The 20271-nt window shown below is 62.8% G+C and overlaps 1 protein-coding gene across 2 annotated transcripts in view; it reads right to left on the minus strand.

Moving 5' to 3' along the window:
* Nucleotides 1-20271, minus strand: part of ZFPM1 (zinc finger protein, FOG family member 1) — a 67330-nt gene that overhangs the window by 12292 nt on the left and 34767 nt on the right. For both annotated transcript variants that reach the window (XM_090063867.1, XM_090063866.1), the window contains one exon: nt 19614-19709. In XM_090063867.1, coding sequence (XP_089919993.1) covers nt 19614-19709 — 96 coding nt within the window. The remainder of the gene's footprint in view (nt 1-19613; nt 19710-20271) is intronic.

Genomic DNA, 20271 nt, shown 5'->3' on the forward strand with positions numbered 1-20271 from the left:
GCAGCAGAGGCCCAGCTGCATCCAAAGGGCCTTGCCTGTCAAGACACCAGGGAAAGCATTTCCCCAAGCTGGAGAACAGCTGAGTGGGCTCCAAGCATCAGGCTACGTGGAGATACGGCAGTGGTGTCCCAGGCGCGTCAGCGCTGCGCTGGGAGAACGACGCAGTTCCCCGTACAACAAGGAGCCCGGCACTGAGGGTGACAGGGGGAAACAGGGCTGGGATGGGCTCGGTACAGCCCATCGAGCCCCGCTCCACACCTGGTCGGCTTGGGCTGACGCTGTGGGGACTGACCCTGAGCAGGGCTGGGAGGTTGGGCACCGGTGCATTAGCAAATCCCACCTGTGGCTTCACTTCTCCAGCCTAAAGCATCTCACAGGCTTGCTCCGTTTGGGGCTGGAGGATCCTTCCCCCCTGGGTCTCTCTCCAGGCAGCTGGAGTTTGCAGGGGTTGGGGCAGGGAGATGCAGGATCCGCTTTGCTTCCTAGAACCCTAAGTCCGAGGCAGCTTTCGGGCTTAATGGCCTTGATTATCTGATAAGCTTCTGGGTTTAATGGGTGAGATAACATGTAAATACACTCTGAAGGCTGCTCGAAACTGTTTTAACTGCGCCTTTGTCTTTCGGCGTGCAGATAAGATGGCAGCTAACCAATACTCAAATGGAGGCTAAATGGAGGCTCCCAGCGCCCCGCTGGGAAGAGAGAGGCTGGCAGGGATGGGATGGATCCGGCTTCTCTGCAGGGAGATGCTTCAGGGAGGCACCTGCGCCCAGATCCCCTCCACAGGAAGCCACGGCATGGATGCCCGACCGCCCCCGAAATTCAAATGCTCACCGGCTCCGAATACTGAACGGGGCCGGGGGCAGAGGAAAGTCGTGTGCCTCAAACCAGCACTTGATGCAACAGCCTGGCTGCATTGTATGAGGTCAAAGAGGCTTGAACCCCAAGGACCAGAACAGGGATCCCACTTACAGGGGATACTGGGATCTGAAGGAGTCAAAGCAATGCCCAGAACTGCACGTTTCCTTCTCCCAGGGATAAGTGACCTCTCTGACTGTCGGCTAGGTCGGAAACCAGACCCTTTGGAGGTTGATGCACAAAGCTCCACTGCTCGAGCTGAAGGAACAGCTCCGTTAGCTGGTAGCAGCAGCAGACTCATCTCCCCTGAAGCAGAGACTCACACCTGGAGCTACCTGCTGGCTCAAGCCTGAAGAAGACAAGCCAAGAGACCCCACAGACAAAGGCAGCTCCGATAGCAAAGGTAAGGGCATGCAACGATGCCCATCCCTTGGTACATGCCCATTTGCATATGAAATAGCACCTGCATTTCGCCTCGTCCATGCCGAACTGGTTCTAGCACACGGCAATAGCTGACTGGCATGTGTGCACATGCACACACACACGGCATGCTCCGCCATCCAATCTTCTCGCCCCGGCATCGTGCCCCCATTGGGCAACAGCCCTATCCGGCAGGTCCAGCCAATGAATGGACAGATGGATGAATGAAAGGATTCAGGTAGTAGCCGTATTGGTCTAGAGGCAAAAGGACTCATGGTAGAGGCGATCTCTTCTATTAGCCCAACTCGATTTTGGCAACAAAAAAAATCCTTTAAATTTCCTTTAAAGAATTTTTTTTTTGCAAAAAGCCAGCTGGGCTGATAAAAGATATCACCTCTACCATAAGTCCTGATTCCTGAATGAATGAGCTTTTAGGTAAGAGCAGCCGAGAACTTCCCTCCTTCCCAGCTCCACCTCCTGCACCACCCGGTGACCGCTAAGCCCTGGGATACAGGGATCAGGTACCCAGGGAGGGGTGGATTCAGGGGTTTGCAACAGCAGATCAGACAGGCACCTGCCAGGAATGGGGTAGGCTCATATGCTGGAGCTGGTGGTGGGGCTGGACCGTAGGACCTCCAGCCCCGTGTCCTTCGAGGACTTTGGAGGCACATCCCGCGCAGCGTGGGAGCAGGGAGGCGGCCGTGCAAATGTCATCGATAATTAGAGATGCAGCAAGGATAAGGCAGCAGGGAGTGCAACAGATGGAGGGCACGCATGTCTGTGATCCCCCGCGGGGGTCCTCTGGGCTCAGGAGGATGACAGCCTTGCTTCCTCCAGCCCCTCGAAGGGCACTAGCCCTAGGGGACAGCTCCCGCCAGCCTCCTAGGAGCATCGGTGTGTACTTTAGGGGTGTCACGCTCGGACACCAACTTGGCTGTAAGGATGATCTCTCGAGGTCCCTTCCAGCCCTAATGTCTATGAAATCTATGGGAATAGCTACTGTGCAACTTAGATGCACGGGGGGGGGGGTCCCAGGAGCACCCTAGTGTGACCCCTCGAGCCCTGTGGGCCGGGCTGGCTAAGGGGCCACATGGGTGTCCAGCTCCCTTTGGCCTGGGCCCCATCCCTGTGTGGCTACGCTCCCAAATGCCCCCCAGCCCCACTGCTCCTTGGAGGAGATGCCCCTTGCACACAGAGAGGACCCAGGTATCTGGAGAGGGGCTCGAACTCGCTCCTTTGGGGTTGGAGCGAGATCCCTTTAAGGGGCTCTGCCCTGCTGGAGCTGCATGGCAGGTGGCAGAAGAAGGAGCAATGGAAAGTTGAGGTTAGATACTAGGGAAAACTCTCTCACTAGGAGGGTGATGAAGCTAGAACGGGTTACCCAGAGAGGCTGGGGAGTCACCACCCTTGGAGGTTTTTAAGACCCTGCTTGGCTGGGATGATCAAGTCAGGGCTGGTCCTGCTTTGAGCAGAGGGCTGGACTAGAGGTGACCTCCCGACCCTCTTTTTCTATGATTCGGTGCACAGACAGCAGGGCTCAAACCCCAAACCCTGGCGTCCCGACTTGGAGCTACAGGGACGAAACCTGGCGCCCTCCAGGGGAAGCTCCTGGCCCGCCTGTCTGGATGCCGGTGAGGACCCTGGCTCAGCCCAGGGAGTTTGCCTTTGGCCTCGCGCAGCAGCAAACAGGAACCCAGGGGCTGATAAGCCTGTCCCGTCCTTTCCAGGGTGGAGAGAGCCCAGCTCCCTGCATGCGTCTCTCCCTCCCAGAGGAAACCTCAGGGGAAATGGGTGACACCCGGGAGGCTCCGACAGCCCCGGGGGTTATGCAGCAGTTTGGGAAACAAGCTAATTTGGTGCCCAACTGCTCCCTGCCCCCCTTCCTCCCGCAGCTCCCCACCCCTGCCCATGTCTCACTGGCTAATCAGCTCGTTGGGGTCAGGAGACCATGTCTCCGAGATAAGCCCGCTCGCCTGACACTTTCCATGTCAGAGCACTCCATCTTCTGTGTATCAATCCCCAGCAGAGAAAACACACAGGCGCTGATAAAAGGCGACCGTTCCCCGACACGGGGGACAAAAATAGTGCGGGGCCGGCCAGCCGCCTTGCACCTTCTGCCTTCACCGGGAAGCAGAGAGGGAGAGAGAGGGGAAGGCCCCGAGGGTCGCGGCCGGGGGTTGTGCAAGTCCTCGGTCAGGATCCGCGTGTCCCTCTGCACTGCCGTGCATGCCCCTGCGTGGCTTGCTTAGGTCTGCAGCGTCACGCGGCGGGGCACACAGAGGCTGGGAAGCGGAGGCAGGACTTCTTCTGCCCCAGGCTGGGCGGACCCGTGGCCGGACCCGGCGTGCCGGCTCTCACAGTGACTCGGGGGCTGCCGGGAACAAGAAGCCAGACCGGACTCTCACACATTAATCCTTGCAGCAGAAATGTCTCTCAGAGGCCCAAGCACGACCGTACCCTCCTGCTATTCATTGCATCCTATGGGAGCTGGGGCCCAGAGGCTGTGCCCACAGTCCAGAGGCAGGCCCCCCTCCACAGCTCCCCCGGCTTCGTCCACCCACGCGTGACCCGGAGCAAGCCAGCCCCACGCGTCCCACTCCTGGAGCCGGAGCATCCGCTCGGGGAGGTCACGGCGTTCGCGTCTGCCCTGGCTGTCAAGTGCCGACAAACCCTCCTCATGCACGCAGACGTGACGGATGAAAAGGCAGGAGGGAGAAAGGAGACAGCGCGAGGCACCCAAGGTCACACCGCCGCTGGGGGGTGGCAACTGGGGCCAGGATCAGTCCCGCCCCAGTGACCCAGCAAGGGGCTTTCCAGCTTGAATGCATCACAGCGGCAGGGAGGGGACCCCCGCAGCCACGTCCGCTGCCCCATAAGGACACGGGATTTGTTCCTCTCATGTCCAGCCAGAGCGTGCGAGGTCCCTTCCAGCCCTGCTTCCCCGTGACCCCAGACACACGTGCACAGAGGACTGGCTGGCATGTGTACACGTGCATGCATGTAACATGCTAGCGGAGACAAAGCACCTGTTGTTTCCACCGCGCCGTAGCCGGGCGAAGTCAAAAGTCCACCCCTCCGCAACACAGCTGCACCCGACCTCACCTGGGCTGCCTCGTGGCTGCAGCCCTAGGTGCCTGAATCCCCTGGGCCTTTCTAGCAGGCCATACTCTTCTCCAGCCTCGCCTCGCCCCCAGGTGCCTGCTGCTACAGCCGTGGCCAGGTTTAAACCGAGTCCCTGGTTCCACCCAGCGGGTCTCGATTGCATGTCGAAGGAAACCGCCCTGCACCGCCTGCTGCAATCACTGCCTCGGGGGTCGGGAAGAGCTCTCCGGGACCCAGCCCAGGAGAGGTGCAAGTTCTCCCTGCCGCGCATCACGCGAGCCACGAGCCCACGGTTGCTGGCTGGCCGAGCCCAGCCGCGGTTTGGTGCGCGGGTCGAGGATGCGATGCGGTGGGGATTTATGCTGCTGTCACCTAGGGGAAGCATCCCTTGCCTGTCAAAGGCTGGGAAACTGAGGCACGCAGGGAGGAGTCCACTAGAGAAGCCCTAAAGCAGGCGGGCCATGCTCTGCAGTGCTGCGCAGGGGCCCAGCACCGTGGCCGCGTTCAGCCTCCCCAACACACACCTCTCCAGTGCCTGCAGCGAGAGGTCTTCCCCGGCCCCGGCCCCACAGACAGCTCTGACCTGCAAAGTGCCCTCGTGTGCCCACGGCACAGACTACACCGCTGCATTATTTCCAGCACTGCACGGGACCAGGGTACACGCATCTCCCACACCCTGCACGCTTAAGATTTCCACAGACCCGCTGGAAGACCAGGCCCATGCTCCCCTCCCCTGGCACCATGCACTAGGAGAAGCGAAACCGAGAGGCATGATGCCACACTGTTCTGGTGGGACGTCCGGCTTTCAGTTTAGTGGAGGGGATCGCTCACCCCCAGCCCCCCAAGCCAGGGGGAGGTGGAGGAGAGCAAGCGCTCTGCTTCACTGCAGCACCGGGAGCGCTGGAACATGGGTCCAGCCCAGAGGGGGGTCCCATAGCAGCTCCCCAAAACCAGAGATCATCCCCCCCCTAAAGCAGAGCACGGGCTTAGACCCAAACCACCCCCCACAGCCTCGGGGCTTGCATCAGATTCCCAGACATGCAGCTGGGAGCAAAGTTCACCTGGAAGCGCAAGGCTCCCCGGGAGCTGGGCCCGCGGCGCTGTGCCGCTGGAGGGCAGGCTGGCCGCAGGGGTGGCCTGAGAGCACAGGTCTGGGGCCCAGGCCAGCACAGAGGGCAGCCAGACTGCCTCCAGGGCAACCCAGGCCCAGGGGCCGTGTGCCTGCAGCCCGCTCCAGCGTGCAGGCAGGGCTGCATCCCAAACCCAGGGATGGCATCGAAGAGGTGCCAGGGCATCGTAGAGAGCGGCTGGGCAGCCACCTGGGCACGGCTGGACAAGGTGCTATAGTCACCTGCAGAGGACAAAGCCGGAGGTCCCAGAAACCCTCGCTCACCGGGTGCAGGCGCCGGCGAGAGGAGGAGACTCCAGGCTCGCGCATCACGTGGCAGGGCGCACGCGCGCCCCGGGTTACCTGGGCTGTGGCACATCCGCCCCACAGCCGCATCCAGGCCCCGGCTGCCAGCGCTCAGGCAACGTGAAGCAAACCCAGTCTGGTCCAATCGTGCATGTTATTAAGAGCCGGGCTTTGCTCGCTAATAGCCAAAACAATCTCTCCGACTATCGCAGGGAACAAAGTCCGTTCTCTCTCCTTGTGTGTGCGCGCGGCTCTCCCGGGGCCCCTAATCTCGGGATCTGTGGCGCTGGCTCTGTTTCACCACCCTGCAGGTTAATACAATTCCCACTTATCTAATCTCCCCATCGGTTTCCTGGCAAAACCGGCATCCAATTGGCTCCCGCCAGCCAGCTGGTCTGGAAGTTATCGGAATAATTCCTATCTCCGGGATCATTAACCAAATTGGGCAGGTATCGGGCTGTTTGCTTTGGATGGAGGGGGGAGGAAGGCGTAAGTTGTAGGAGGAGGAAAGAAAGGGAAGGGGGGCAAAAAGCCTGGGTGCCATAGGCCCAGGTGGGCAACGCCCAGGGTGCACGGGGGCAGGGGGACACGGATGAGAGCAACAAGCCCCGGCTCTCTCCCAGGGGATCGCTGCTTTGCTCCCACAGGAGCTTCCTGCGTGCACACACGTGCGTGTCAGATGGAGACCTCGCCCCATACCCAGCACCGCTGTATTCGCCCGTCTCCCCACATCAGCAGCTGCCACGCTCGCGATACCAGCCGGCTGGCCTGGCCACGGAAAACCCTCCCCTGGCTTCTGCAACGCTCCCATGCCGCAGCGCGCTTCCCCTGGCAGTGCCCTACTTGGGACGCCGCTGGAGCAGCACAGCCCCGCTGCGCGGCCATGACCCTGCGGGCACCCTCTGTGCTGCCCCCAGGCCCGGGGCTGGATGCTGCAGAGCCCCTGGCACGCCCAGCCCAGGTGGTAGGCTCTCCCAGCCACTGCAGGTTAATGGGGGAACGATGCCGCCATGCAGCCAGGGAGCTACTCCCAGCTCACGGCATCGGCTCGGGGGTCCTGGCACTCAGACCCCCAGGGCTTGCCCCTGCAAGCCTCATTCTCCCCACGGGTGCTGGTCCAGCCACCTCCCCGCCTCTGTGCCTCAGTTTCCCCACAGGGATAGTGATACTTCTCCGCCTCCCAGAAACACTCTGCCCTCCCTCTCCCACCCGAAGGTTTCCAAGGATGCGTTGAAGCGGCAGGCGGGAGATGAATCCCATCCCTACGATGCTGCCAGTGATCCCAGGATAAATAATTTAGACAGCGCGGCTGTCCCCAAAGCCCAGGGCTCCTAGAAACCAAGTCGCTGGAGGGCTGCCCGAGCGGGACAGCGCAAGGACGGGGCCGAAGCCGAGAGGCAAAGGTCACGGGGAGAGATACGAGCAGGGGAATCTGTGCCTGGCGGCAGGGCAGAGCCCAGGCCACGGGCGGGGGCTCGACTGCATGCTACCCTCGTGCCTCCCACCCGCCCTCGAGGTGCCCGGTGTCCCCCATGCCCACGCTCCTGCTTCCGCGGGACCAGACCCCATCTCTCCAGGGTCTGCCTCGCCGTCACAGACCCGGTGCTGACGGGACCTGGGCAAACCTGGGCTCCTTTCATGCTGGCACAGCCTGCTTCACCACTCTCCTGGGATGCGGGGAACTGAGACGCCGTGCTAGCGCCACGTGGGCGGCAGCGATACAGGGCACGTTGCCTCTGGCTATACTGTGGCTCCATTAAAACCCGGTTTGGAGACAGCAATGCCTCGGCTGTCGAGCCTGGCACCGCTCTCCGGAGGCCTGGCTCCCCACCGCCGCCTCGACATACGCACTCCGATGGCTGCCGGCACAAGCGGCACATCCGCAAAACGCTCTTCCATCACTGTATGGTCGTGGCTATGCTCAAAATAAATAAATAAATACAAAATCCTGCTTTATTTAATCTCCTTTAGACAGAGGCGAAAGACGGGAGTGGGGGTGCTGCAAGAACTCCATCTGCCACCCCCACCGTAGCAAACAAAGTCACAAGGGGAAAACAGCATTTTAAAACCCGCCAGTCTCTACCAGCAGCTTATATAAGGTGTGTTGGGGGGAAGAGATGCATAAACAGCAAACACAAACCTTTATTCCTTTAACAAGAGGTTGCGAGTCCCAGTCTGTGCTGGGAGATGCCATCGTAGAAAATCACACGCCACGAGGGCTGAAGGGAGCTCAGGAGGTCGCATCTGGTCCAGCCCCCTCCTCAAGGCAGGACCAGCCCAACTGCATCATCCCAGCCAAGGCTTTGTCTACCCGGGTCTTAACAACCTCCAAGGATGGAGAGTCCCCCGCCTCTCTGGGGAGCCTGCTCCAGCGTTTTACTACCCTCCTGGTGGGAAAATTTTTCCTAATCTCCAACCTCAACTTCCCCTGCTGCAGCTGAAGCCCATTGCTCCTTGTCCTGCCATCTTGACGGATTTGACATCTCTGGGTTTATCCAGGTTTGCACGCCCAGCAGTGCTAACACTGCGTGACACCCTGCGGCACCCCGCAAGGATCTCCAGGCACCCCAGTGGGGATCGCTGCCAGACACAGGGAGTAAAACCCCAGGCAAGCAGGGGGATGCATCCTGGGCACCCCTGAGAGCTGTGGGGTGCCACTCCAGACCCAAAAGGTAAGGTCAGTAAGGACTGGACATTCCCGGTGGTGAGTGCCAGGACTCATGCCCTATGGGACACTGGGAAACAAACACTTTGCTTGAGAGGAAGGGTGGACAGAGCTATTTTTTCCTCCAGACAACCCCCAGCATCTTCCTAAACCACCAACTAAGGGATTCGGGCACCTGTTTTTGCAAGATTTTTGCATTGAGGACTTGAGCGCATTCGAAGCTGCCCGGCTCAGATGCTCTGGGAGGGTCGAGCCCTCCTCTTCTCATCACCTGGGGCACTAGCAGCGACCCAGGACCCTCGTGCCTTTTCCCTTTGCACCGGCTGCACGGAGGGCTCTGAGCCACGCGGACCGGGAGCCAAGGAGCCGGGGCCTTCTCGTCGGGAGAAGCCGCGAGCGTACGTCGTCGGGAGGAATAAATCCTGACAACTCCGCGAGCGAGACGCCGCGATGGCAGCGGCCAGATAAGATGGAGGGGACTGATTGGGAGAGTCTTAAGCTGCAGACAAGCTGCATCTTCACTCTTCACCTCGGCTCACAAAGGGAAATCTCTCCAAAGGGACTAAGGAGATTATCCGGGCTTTTCCGTCCCGGGTGCTCGAGGTGGCAGGGAACAACAAAGCAGCGGGCCGGGCTCTACCGGGAGCAAGGAGAGTCCCGGTGGAGGGAGGCAAGGGGAACCCTGCCCCGTCCCTCATCCGACCCCCTTGCCGCCTGGGGAGCCGCTCGCCTCAAGGCAGATTTAGCAGGGCAGCAGGGGACGGAGACCCCCACAGCCTGGGGGGTGGGCCAGGACCTGGAGCTGCTGTCCTGCCCCCCCTTTCCACAGCAGCCCGTTGCAGGAGGGGCAGAAAGGACCGGAGAGGGGTGTAGTCGAGGGGCAGGGGCCGCTCGAAGGCACCGGGGCATCTGGGCACTGCCCCCATAGCCCCAGCAGCAGCACCCCCACGAGACCGAGCCGGACAGTGCTGGAGGGGGTGGGGGTGGGCAAGGGGGCGCTCAGAGCCCTTCACGTGGGGGACCACCCCGCCCCCTGGCAGGAGCGGTGCCGCTCCCCTGCCGGCCGGTTTGGGGGGCCGGCTCTGGCTTATCGCTCCCAGCCATCACGCGGGAGGTATTGATTTTTTGACACAGTACAACAGCAAATCTTTATCGCACTGCACCTTGACCCTGCTTAATAGAGGAGCTGTTACCCAGCCGGAATAGCAACGCCGGCTCCCTGCCTGCCTCCCCCACCCCCCGCCTAGGGCATCCTTCTGCCAGGCGCCCCGGGGGACCCCGGCTGCAAGCGGGCATGGGGCAGGGAGCCCCAGCTGCATGCCCCCAGGGGCAAGCAGCGGGTCAGTGCCCAGGAGAAGACCCAGGATGCCAGCTGCAAGCCCTGGGGCCAGCGGGGCTGTTGCAGCCGCAGGGAGGCAGGAAGGGGCAGGAGCCCAGCCAGGCTTTCTCCACCTCCGCCCGCTCCTCCAAGCCGAGCCCTCGCTCCTGCCCGGCTCCCGGGCGCATGGCTCGTTTCTGGCGCCAGGCCGGACAGGCCGAAAGCACCCTCCTCTTTTCTGGGGGCCGTCACTGTGCAGCTCCAGGGCTGGGCAGGCAGAGGGGCTGCGGACCCCGGGCAGGCATCGGGGTGCCTGGCGCCGGACGAGCGGGGAGCGCAGCCCTGCTCCGCGCTGCAGCCGTGTCAGTCGCTCCCTGGCCTGGAAACATGCGCGCTCGGGATGGCGGGGCTCACGTGGGCACAGATAAACCCTCCTCCCGAGAGCAGCATGGCAGGGACGGGGTGGGGGGGAGCAGGGAGCCCACCCTTTTGTTGCAGACAATAACCATCGCCCTGGCAGCAGATACCATCGCAGCTCATTTCAGGCCTGAATGTGCGCCCTTCCAGCCAGGATATGATCAGCCCCTCCAAGCCCATCTTCCCTTTGTCCCCCCAGCCTCGCCGCGATGGTATCGGGGGCGGTGGCCCGGCCGGCTGAATGGGAAACAAAATTATGCAGGAATGAGACCAGGCCGCGAGAGCAGAGGGGGAGAAACTTTCAGGCTGCCTTGGTGCCTGACCCCCCTCCCTCCAAGGCATCACGGAGGTGCTGGGGCAAGGGGGTTCGCCATGCCCCTGGTCTGATGCAGGAGGACAGCAGCACGGGGGGCCGCAAAGCTCCCCCCCCCGTCCCAGCTGGCTCCAGGGCTGGGGGGAGCAGGGACACCGGAGCAGGCTGGGATACGAGCAGAGGGTGCTCGGGCTGGGGGGCAGGGATGTGGGTAATGGCAGAGCTGGGGTGCAAGGGTGGAGGCAGCAAGGCTGGCCAGACACAGGGCTGTAGGTCAGGGGCCACGTGGAACAGGGGCAGACCTAGTGAGCAGGCTAGTGTGGACTGGGGGTAGCATCCCCACGCACCCAGCCCAGCTCTGGCAGGACGCCCCGCGGACCGGGGAGCCCAGCCTTGGCACAGGGTGCAGCGAAGCTGAGTTCGGAGCTGGGAGTGCGGATGAGAAGGGCCCAGCCATTGCCAGGTGCCATTCCCAGTGCTCCCAGTAGCACCCAGTCCCTGCTGCAGCTGCTTCTGCCCATGCCCAGAGAGGCGCCGTGCAGGGGTGAGGATGGAGGGGCGCCGCTGGCTGGAGAGACCCCTCATGCACCCATGCCCCTTGGCAGGCCAGGGGCCCCCCACACTGATATGGAATAAGGTTTCAGGTCCCAAGATCCCCCCTCCCCAGCTTTCCTGGGAACAGAGGCCACGAGGGTGGGCGGATGCGAGAGACGGAGACGGGCACCGGTGCCAGCGTGTGCGTGCAGGCCTGTGGCCCCCGTCCCACCCTAAAAACCCCTCGCATGGCAGTGGCCCAGCTGCAAAGACCCGGTCCCGGGGATGCTGCGCTGCCCCCAACCCAGTTCGAAAGCCAAACCATGTCTTTCCCCCCCGGGAGCTGCACTCAAGGGAGATCCAGCACGCGGCTCTCCCAGGGGAACAGAGGAGGGGGCAGCATCCGTGCCTTGGGGGGGACCAGGTGCTTACACCGCGTCACCCCCAGCCCCATCGCTCAGCCCCGCGCCGTGCCAGCCGCAGAGCGCAGCCGTCTGCCCTTCAAGGCCATGCTGCGACCCACGCCCCACTTCTAACCACGGGAGCTCGTGACTCAGCCGGGCGGGCAGCATCGAGCGCCAAGGGGGGAGAGGGTGACCTCAGCAGACGGGGTGGGGGATGCCCGGGCCTGGCAAGGACCTCCCCGCCCAGCCCCAGCTGCCAGCCTCCGCGCAAGCCAGCGACAGCAGGCAGGACCTCGACGGGAAGGAAGAGGAGCCAGAGGCCCGGGCAGGGGCTGGCGAGACCCAGAGGGCCAGGAGCTGCCCCTTCCTCGCCCCCCGGCCCAGACGATCCCCCGGCCCAGCCCCCAAGACGGCTAATCTAAAGCAAATACAACTATCTGGTGTGCAACTCGGCTCCGGGAGATAAAGGAAAATAGCTGGAATAATTTTTCCCACCCACACATACCGAAGCGAAGGGGAAGGGCCCGTGCACACGCACGTGGGATAATCGGGAGACTTCCCCAGCCCTGTCCGTCCGCCCGCCGGGCCGAGCCGCCCCCCCTCCCGCTGCCCCTGCCAGCCCCGATAATAAACCTTGAGGTTTGCGACCTGGCTCTAGCGGGTGAGAGATTACTCAGGCGGGAGTCGCGGTGCAGATAAACACAACTGAACTGGGGAGAGGAGAACGGGGGGAAAAGAGGTTGCAGTTTTAACTAGATAGGCGGCACTGCCCCCACCCCAGCTCACGGCGGGTGCAAGCCACCTGGGGCGATTGCACGGAGCCACCGTACAAGCACCGGCAGCATCAGCGGGGGATTCCTGCCCCTGGGTCTGGGGTGAAGCGAGTGTGCAAGTGTGAGAGTGTGTGGGGGGGAACTAGTGGCTACAGCAGGAGAAACTGAGTCACTGTCCCAGCTGGGCCCAACACCCCCCACCCAGCTTGAAAGCCACGTGGATGCCAGAGCAGCCGTTTCAGGGGGCCAAACCATCCCTCTTTTCCCCCAGCCACCTCCCCAAGCCGCGGCCTCCCTCCCTCCATCCAGTCATTAACGGTGAAGGATCGTTACTGCTCTCCCCGAAAGCACAAATCAATGTCTCCAGGGCTGCGGAGAGGTTTGCATGGAGACCAAGGGGGGAGCGGGGGCTCAGCCCTCCCCTACAGTCATGCCAGTCTATGCTGCCTCCCACACAACAGGGCTTGCCTCGCGGGGGCAATTTAGGACTCGAAGGGACCAGCGGGCTGGGCCCAGGGAGCAAGAGACTCTGAAGACACCCTCGTGCAAGGGGAGGAAGGCGTAGGACACCCCTTTGCAAAGCAATAGGAGGGGACTGAGACATGGAAGCACTAATAAAAGGTGCCTCGGAGGAAGAGAAAGCTGCCGGGGGGACACTTCCTCCAGGCCACGGCTGTCTGCGGGACACGGGAGGGGAGAAGCCAACGTGCAGGATCCCTGCAGCCGTGCAGAGGAGAGCCTGGTCGGCTGGGCCTGGGGGAGGCCAAAAGGGCAGCCGGGCAAGGGGAACTCGCAGCGGGGAACAGAGGTGCTGATCACACACGGCGCTCGCCTGAGGTCTGCATGTGCAGTGCACCCACCCATGTGGGCAGCTGTCTGCCCGTGCCACCTGCAAATAGCCCAGGGCTCCCCCCACCCCATCAGCGCCCTTCTAACCCGGCGCCCGCGCCCGCCTTGCAGCTGCCGAGGCCGGCTGCACAGCGTGCGGAGCCCTTGCAAATGCCGCGCCGCTCGCCGTCCCTAAATTACTGTTATGTCTCTGCAGTCTTTAGCGCAATCAATACGGAGCAGACCTGAATGGGGCAGCAGAGTCATTGCTATGGCAGATATATCGCGCTCGGAGCCGGGCGAGCTGCCTTGGGTGGCAGGAGCTCCTCCCAGACTTCATCCTTGGACCAGTGCCTTGGGTACCATCTCCCCCCCGCCCCAGATGAAGTGAGGCTGCAGCCAGGCTGGCCCCACTGCCGCCGGCGATGCCCGTATGACATGGACCCCAGAGAAAGGCTCCCGTGGCCAACACATCGGTGCAAGATGCACCACTGAACTGCTGCACCCCGAGCCCAGCCCTACTTCGCCTCAGGCCTGGGGGCTGCGGTCTCCTTCCAGGAGGGATGGGAGTCCCCAAGCTCTGATCAGCAATTTATGGGACCTTCCCTCCAGGTCTGTGGAGGGTGCATCGCGATGGCTGCTGTGCACAAAGCCCGCGGCTGATCCCAGGAGACGCGGGAGAGGAACGAAGCCATTCACAGAAGCAGCTTGACACCTCCCCAGCTTCTGGGAAAAACCTTCCCAAAAGACCCCTGTCATTCACTTTGCTGCAGCAGCCGGTGGCTCGATGCCGCACAGGCTCCAAGGCACTGGGAGGCCTTTAGGAAACCAGGGAGGAAGAGGCGGGCCACGGGAGAGGACGGTGCGAGATGAAAAGCACGGCTGGGTGCAATTCTCGGCCCCAGCAGCAAAGGATGCCAGGGGCCGCAGGGAGCGAGTGCCGAACACGACGGCGCCCAGCACGGCGGCACCGGTGCAGCTGCACGACGCAGGCCGGGCTGGCAAGCCAGACACCGCTGCAGCCCAGCACGCGGCCTCAAGTGCCCGGTTCTGGGACCCTGGCTTAGCAGGCGGCAGAGGCAGGAGGCGTGGGTCATGCCCCGTGGCACCCCGCAGCTGCTGCGACCAGGTGCTAGAGAAAGCCTCCAGGAAGCAGGGTCTCGACCCCAGCACGCCGGGAGCAACCGCAGCCCCCCAAAAAGGGAAGATGCTCCAGCACGGTGCCAGGCCCCCGATGGGGAGGAGGGGGGACAAACCTCAAAAGGAGCAGGAAAAACACCCCGGCGCCTGCGCTCTGCACCACCAGGCATGCCAATCAAAGGAGACAGCGCCAGCCAAAGCACAGATCAGCCTGGAAACCCCCCCACCCCAGAGTCTCATTGCTCCCCCCCACCACACTGGGATGACTGTCACCCCAAAGAGATGGGCAGGAGACCCCACCAGCCAGGAGCGGTGGGCAGGGCGGCCGAGCCAGCCAACGGAGCAGGAGGCAAACGAAATGGCCCCGTCCATCTGTAACGCTCCCAAGTTGCGGATTATAGATTATAGCTATCAGCGATTTGCATATCAGAATTTTAAGCAGCCAGCCCCCTCCCGCCAGCAAGGTCATTGCAAAGATAAAAACAGTCCTTCTCCCCTGCCTCGTACGCTGCCTTTGCATGTCACAGCGCCCGGGCCGCCGAGCACCAGGGCCGCCACGGAGGGGGCTCCCGGTGCCTGCGCCCGGCGCCACGTGGCCCGGGGCAGGCCAATGGAGGGACACGGGTCGGAGCTGCTACCTGCGAGCGGAGATTAAAGCCCTGCTCGCTTCCAGCCTCCAGGGCTGGCGCGCACGTGGCTGAACCGGGGGCAGGAGCAGAGGAATGGACACAGGTGACCCCCGGGGCCCTGTAGTCGTGACCATGAGACATGGGCAGCCTTCCGCCCATGCTCTGAAAAGGGCTCCGGACCGCTTTGACGGCCAGACGAGGATGGGGCCAAGCTGTATGCATGAGCACACTCGCATGCCTGCACATGCGTGCATGCACACGCATGAACACACACGCCCCCAGTTCTGAGCCAAGCTGCTGGCATCCCCCTCCCTGCTGGATGGCCCTTGCATCTACGTGGCACAAGCAAAGCATCCGGGGGCTGCAAGTGCATGGCTCAGTGGGCACAGAGCCAGATGCGTGGCTCACCCGCCAGGCCCACAAGCTGCAGCTCCGCAGGTCCCTTCTGGTGGAAGCGCCCTGCCGCCCTCGTACCCAGCCAGCCAGCAGCAGGCCCTCCGCCGAGGGTGCGTGGCAGGACGCGGAGCCACTTCGCCCCACGTCCAGCCAGCCAGGGCAGTGGCCAGGCCTCCGGCCACGCCGCCCAGCAGAGGGGCAGGGCAGGGTCACTGCGCCGCGCCTGCAACGGCAAGGATCAGCAACCGCGCCACCGGTGTGCGGGGACCGGCCTGTTCTCTCCTCCCAGCCGGGCTCCGCCAGCCTGCCGCAGGGCACGCTTCGGCAGGGGCGCTTCTTGCAAAAGGGGCTATTTTTGCATCGCCCTTTGAAAACCGAACTCGGTCCCTGTGGAGCTTGTGGGCAGCCCCCAGGGAACCTGAGCACCATGATCCTCAGCACCAGGAGCAACTCCAGCGAAGAAAGCAGGGTTTTCCACCTCCGACCCAGAAGGACCGACGCCTGCTTCACGCTGCAGCGCACCCCAAGCCGGGGAAGGACCACTCTTCCCAGCCACCCCTCAGACAGAGCAAGAGCCCCAACTTGGGAGAGCCGGAGCGGGAGTTTTGCACCTCATCAGACTCCGGCCCACCCCTGGGAAAACATCAGCTCTTTGCTTGCATTCATTTCCCCCAAGCGCAGCAAAATTACAGGGCAATTCTCCTGCTGCAAAGAGCTCCGCGAGCCCCCCAGCAGGGCAGGTGGCTTCGGACGCTTCAGCTCTCATGCAAAATCTCTGGGTTTACCTCGTGAATTGCTGGCAGCCTGCATAGGGGCTCTGTGGTACCCTTAAAAGGCTCTCCTAGCACCATGGAGAGACCGGCCCCCAGGCCCCGCCACCCCCGCGGGAGGTTTGCACGGACCCCGACCAGCTGAGCAGTGCGAGGCGCCGACAAAAGCATCTGGGAGCCATGCGGCTCACCCCCTCCTCGTCCTACCCCCCCTGCCCTCCGCGCTGCATCTTCGCAGCTGCCATTGCTGACATATGGCGGATCCTGCCAGATAAAAAGAAAATTCAGGCTGCTCAAAGTTTCCCTTTTTGCCAGTTCCATTCCTGATAAGTGCCGTGCCTGCACAGAGCCTGATAGACGGGCTATCGCGGCGGTTAGTGTGAAAGGAACGCCCTATCGCTCCTCCATCGCCGGACTGCCATCAACTCCCAGCCACACAGAAATTAATATCACTCCAATTACCAGAATAGAGATGGGCTGGGAGCCGCCGATAATAAAATCTCTTTTACATAAAGAATGCAAATAGCTAACTCCGGCGAGGAGCAGGGGGATGGGCAGGGAGCCACCGCTTGCCACCTTGCTCCAGGCGTGCGCCTGCCCCACCGAGGCGTGCCGCGGCCCCAGGGCCAGGGCAAGAAAGGTGGGGGCTGCTGTTTGTGCAAGGCCAAGCCAGCAAACTGGGGAGTCGAGCATAGAGGCATCTCTTGCCCATCACCCCCAGCACGCTCCCCTGGGGCATCGCTTGCCCATCATGTTCCCCAGGGGCATCTCTTGCCCAGCACGCGCCCCTGGGGCATCTCTTGCCCAGCACGCGCCCCTGGGGCATCTCTTGCCCAGCACGCGCCCCTGGGGCATCTCTTGCCCAGCACGCGCCCCTGGGGCATCTCTTGCCCATCGCCCCCAGCACGCTCCCCTGGAGCATCTCTTGCCCATCGCCCCCAGCACGCTCCCCAGGGGCATCTCTTGCCCAGCACGCTCTCCTGGGGCATCTCTTGCCCATCGTCCCCAGCACGCTCCCCTGGGGCATCTCTTGCCCAGCACGCTCCCCTGGGGCATCTCTTGCCCAGCACGCTCCCAGCACGCTCCCCAGGGGCATCTCTTGCCCATCATCCCCACCACGCTTCCCTGGGGCATCTCTTGCCCATCGCCCCCAGCACGCTCCCCAGGGGCATCTCTTGCCCAGCACACTCCCCAGGGGCATCTCTTGCCCAGCACGCTCCCCTGGGGCATCTCTTGCCCAGCACGCTCCCCTGGGGCATCTCTTGCCCATCGCCCCCAGCACACTCCCCTGGGGCATCTCTTGTCCATCATGTTCCCCAGGGGCATCTCTTGCCCACCACCCCCAGCACGCTGCCCAGGGGCATCTCTTGCCCACCACCCCCAGCATGCTCTCCATCCCCACGCCAGCTTGGAAAGAGGACTGGGCAGCCCCAGGACACGCTGCCACCCACCCCAGACAAGCCGTAAGCTGATGAGCAACCCAGCCCAGGTGACCCCTGTGTCCCCCAGAGCGGACGTCGCTGTAGCGGTCCCTCGTAGGCAGCTGGCCCAGGTGATGCTGGGGGCGTCCGACCCTGGAGGGAGGTTTGACCTTCCTGCCACGCTGCAAGGCTGAGCCGTTTAAGGCACATATCACCCCATCACTGCTGTTTCACACCTCGGAGGCTTCGTCCTCCTGCTCCTTTCCCCTCCATTGCCTTCCGGCCTCTCCTCCCCAGCAGACCCCACCGGGCAGCACGGTCGTGCTGGGAAGGGCCTGGGGGGAAGGGGCCGTGATGCCACGCTCCCCCCTGCCCTGTCCCCCTCTCTCCCCCCGGTTCCTGGGCCAGAGGCCCCGTGGGGAGGGAGAGAGCTGATAAGGCGGGGAGCGGGGAGGGGGAAGCCATGCAGATATTTCCTGCCAGTGCATCCAGGAAGGGCTAGGGATATCAGTCGGAGCGCATTTCCCTTCCCCGCGGGGGACAAGGGGATGCACAGACGCTGCATGGAGCCCGAGGGGAGGGTGACGAGGCCCTTCCTCCCCTAAGGGTCTCGATCCTGCAGACAAGGGGACGGGATGTCTTACCACCCCAGGCCCCCCTCTGCTTCAAAGGCAGGGGAGGGCGGGAGAGAACCGGGCTCGTGGCACGGAGCCGGGGTCCCTCGGCAGTGGGTATTTCGCCAGCTGAGGCCGAGCCGGGGTCACGGGAGACGCACATGTGCCTTGGCGCCCGGCGTTTCCCAGGCTGCCGCGATAGCGGAGTCCGGCTCATCTGTCATCCGTGTGACGGGGGGCCCGCCGGAGGCCACGTCTCCATCAGGGGAGGCCAGGCCCACCCGGTCACGCGTGCAGAGCCAAAGCAATCGCCATCGAGCACTGGGGGGGCTTCGGCTGGTCATGCAAGGGGGGCCAGGCCGGTAACACTTGCTCACGCAACGCCTGGCAGCCTGTCTCTTCCGGTGGCACGGCTCTGCCACAAGATGTGATGGGCGATACCTGCCTGAGGCTACAAGCCACAAACCCCGCACGGTCCCTACCAGCAGCATCTTCACCCACCCCTGAGATGGCTCCAGCCCCGGGGACATGGAGCCAGACCTCCCCAAGCCACTGCGGGCACCGGCAAGCCCCTCACCCTTTGTGCCCTGCCCAGGCAAGGGGCAGGACTCTTGCATCTACACACCATGGCCTAAGGGGCAGTGCCTTTGGGTTTCCAGATGACCCGTGACAGGCACACCATGGACCTGGACAGCGCGCACGGCCCTGTACAGGTAGGAGCGCGCGGAGGCACTGCACCATGGCCTCTGGACACCCTGCTGATGAGATGGACAGGCAGCGATAGGAGGCTACAGACACTTCTTGGGGTTTTGATAACATCACGAAGTGCTCGTGCTTTCTTCTTGTGGTTGCCGATGTTATCGAGGCCTCGCCGCGCCTGCCCGGGACAGCAGGCCGGTGGCCTGAGCCGGGACCGGCGAGCGCTGGGCACTGGCCGCAGCGGGGGGACAAGGTTTGGTGGGGAAGCCGTGACCATGCTCCCGGTGCACGGAGGCCCCCTTCCTCTCCCAGCCTGCGCCCGGGGGCACCAAGATTCAGGCCCTTTTGGTGCCAACGGAGGGAGCGACCGTGACCAAGGAAGAAGAGTCCTCACAGAGCACCGTCGGCTCTGCGCAGCATCGAGGAGTTTCACAGATCGGCGCCAGCCAAAACCCAGCCTTCTCCCCCAACACCGGAGGGGACTATCCCTTCACAAGAGCCCTTCATCTCCTGTTAGGGGCTGGGCAAGCAGGAAGAGCTGTGCCCATCCCTAGCACCACCCTTCCCCTGGCTCTTTCCCATCCTAAGAGCATCTGGGGCTAGGCTCCAAGTGGCTAAATGTGCTGTCTTTTATTAACCTGACTAAATAGTTGCAAAAATCGTTCTTTGCAAGCTTTCGGGTACAAACACCCTACTTCAGGCAGAGGGACATCAGCCAAACATCGGGGGGTGGCACTCTGCTATCCCTGCCCTACCTCCATCGCTCTAGACCGGCGCAAGACCGTTTCACAGTCCACAGCGCTTATCCGGGGCTTGCACGACGTGGCGCTTGCCCCTGTACCCCCCACCCCCGGCTGCAGGGCGAAGGTCAGACGCGCAGTAAGGGAGCAGGGGGTTTTACCTGGTCCATCCCACGGGTTCGTCTCCTGTGGAGGTTCTCCGGGCTCCGGCTGCTCCGATGCCTGGGGGCTTTCGAGGGCTTCTTTCGACTCTGCCTCTGGAAGCAAAGTAACTGAGCATTACTCACGAAGAGTTTTGGGGACAGGGAGCTGGGGGCTGACCAGCCCGGGCTAGACCCTTGCATGCTCTGCACGGTGCTGGACCCCACGGCCTGTGCCTGCACCCCAGCCCTCCCCTGCAAGTTGACACCTCCGGACCCTTTGTTTAGGGAGACAGAACAGCCTCTGCTCCCCTGCTCCCGCATTTCAGGCCCACCCGGGTGACTCCAGAGAACAGCAAGTGCAGCCTTCAATGCAGGATCAAGGGGCTACCTAGCAAAGCCCAGGTCCTTGCTCCCAAATCCCTTGGGCAGAAGCTTCTAATTCAAAGCAGCGTGGACACCTGCCCCTCAGTTGGTCCTTCCAGCAAGGGTCATGCCCGCACCCTACCAAGAGCCCTCAAACCCCCGTGTCCCGGAGCCGGCTGGAAACCCCCGCTCCCAGCAAGCCTCCATTTGTGGCTCCTTCCTAGCAACTTGATGACAATTATTTTCTCCATTAACTGCTGCTCAAGATGCTGGTGATAAGCCTATTTGCATATGACAGTGTGGAAGATTAGCG

Source organism: Crocodylus siamensis, chromosome 9 (genome assembly GCF_052110815.1).
Source record: "Crocodylus siamensis isolate JL-2025a chromosome 9, ASM5211081v1, whole genome shotgun sequence".
In the NCBI taxonomy this organism is placed as follows: Eukaryota; Metazoa; Chordata; order Crocodylia; family Crocodylidae; genus Crocodylus; species Crocodylus siamensis.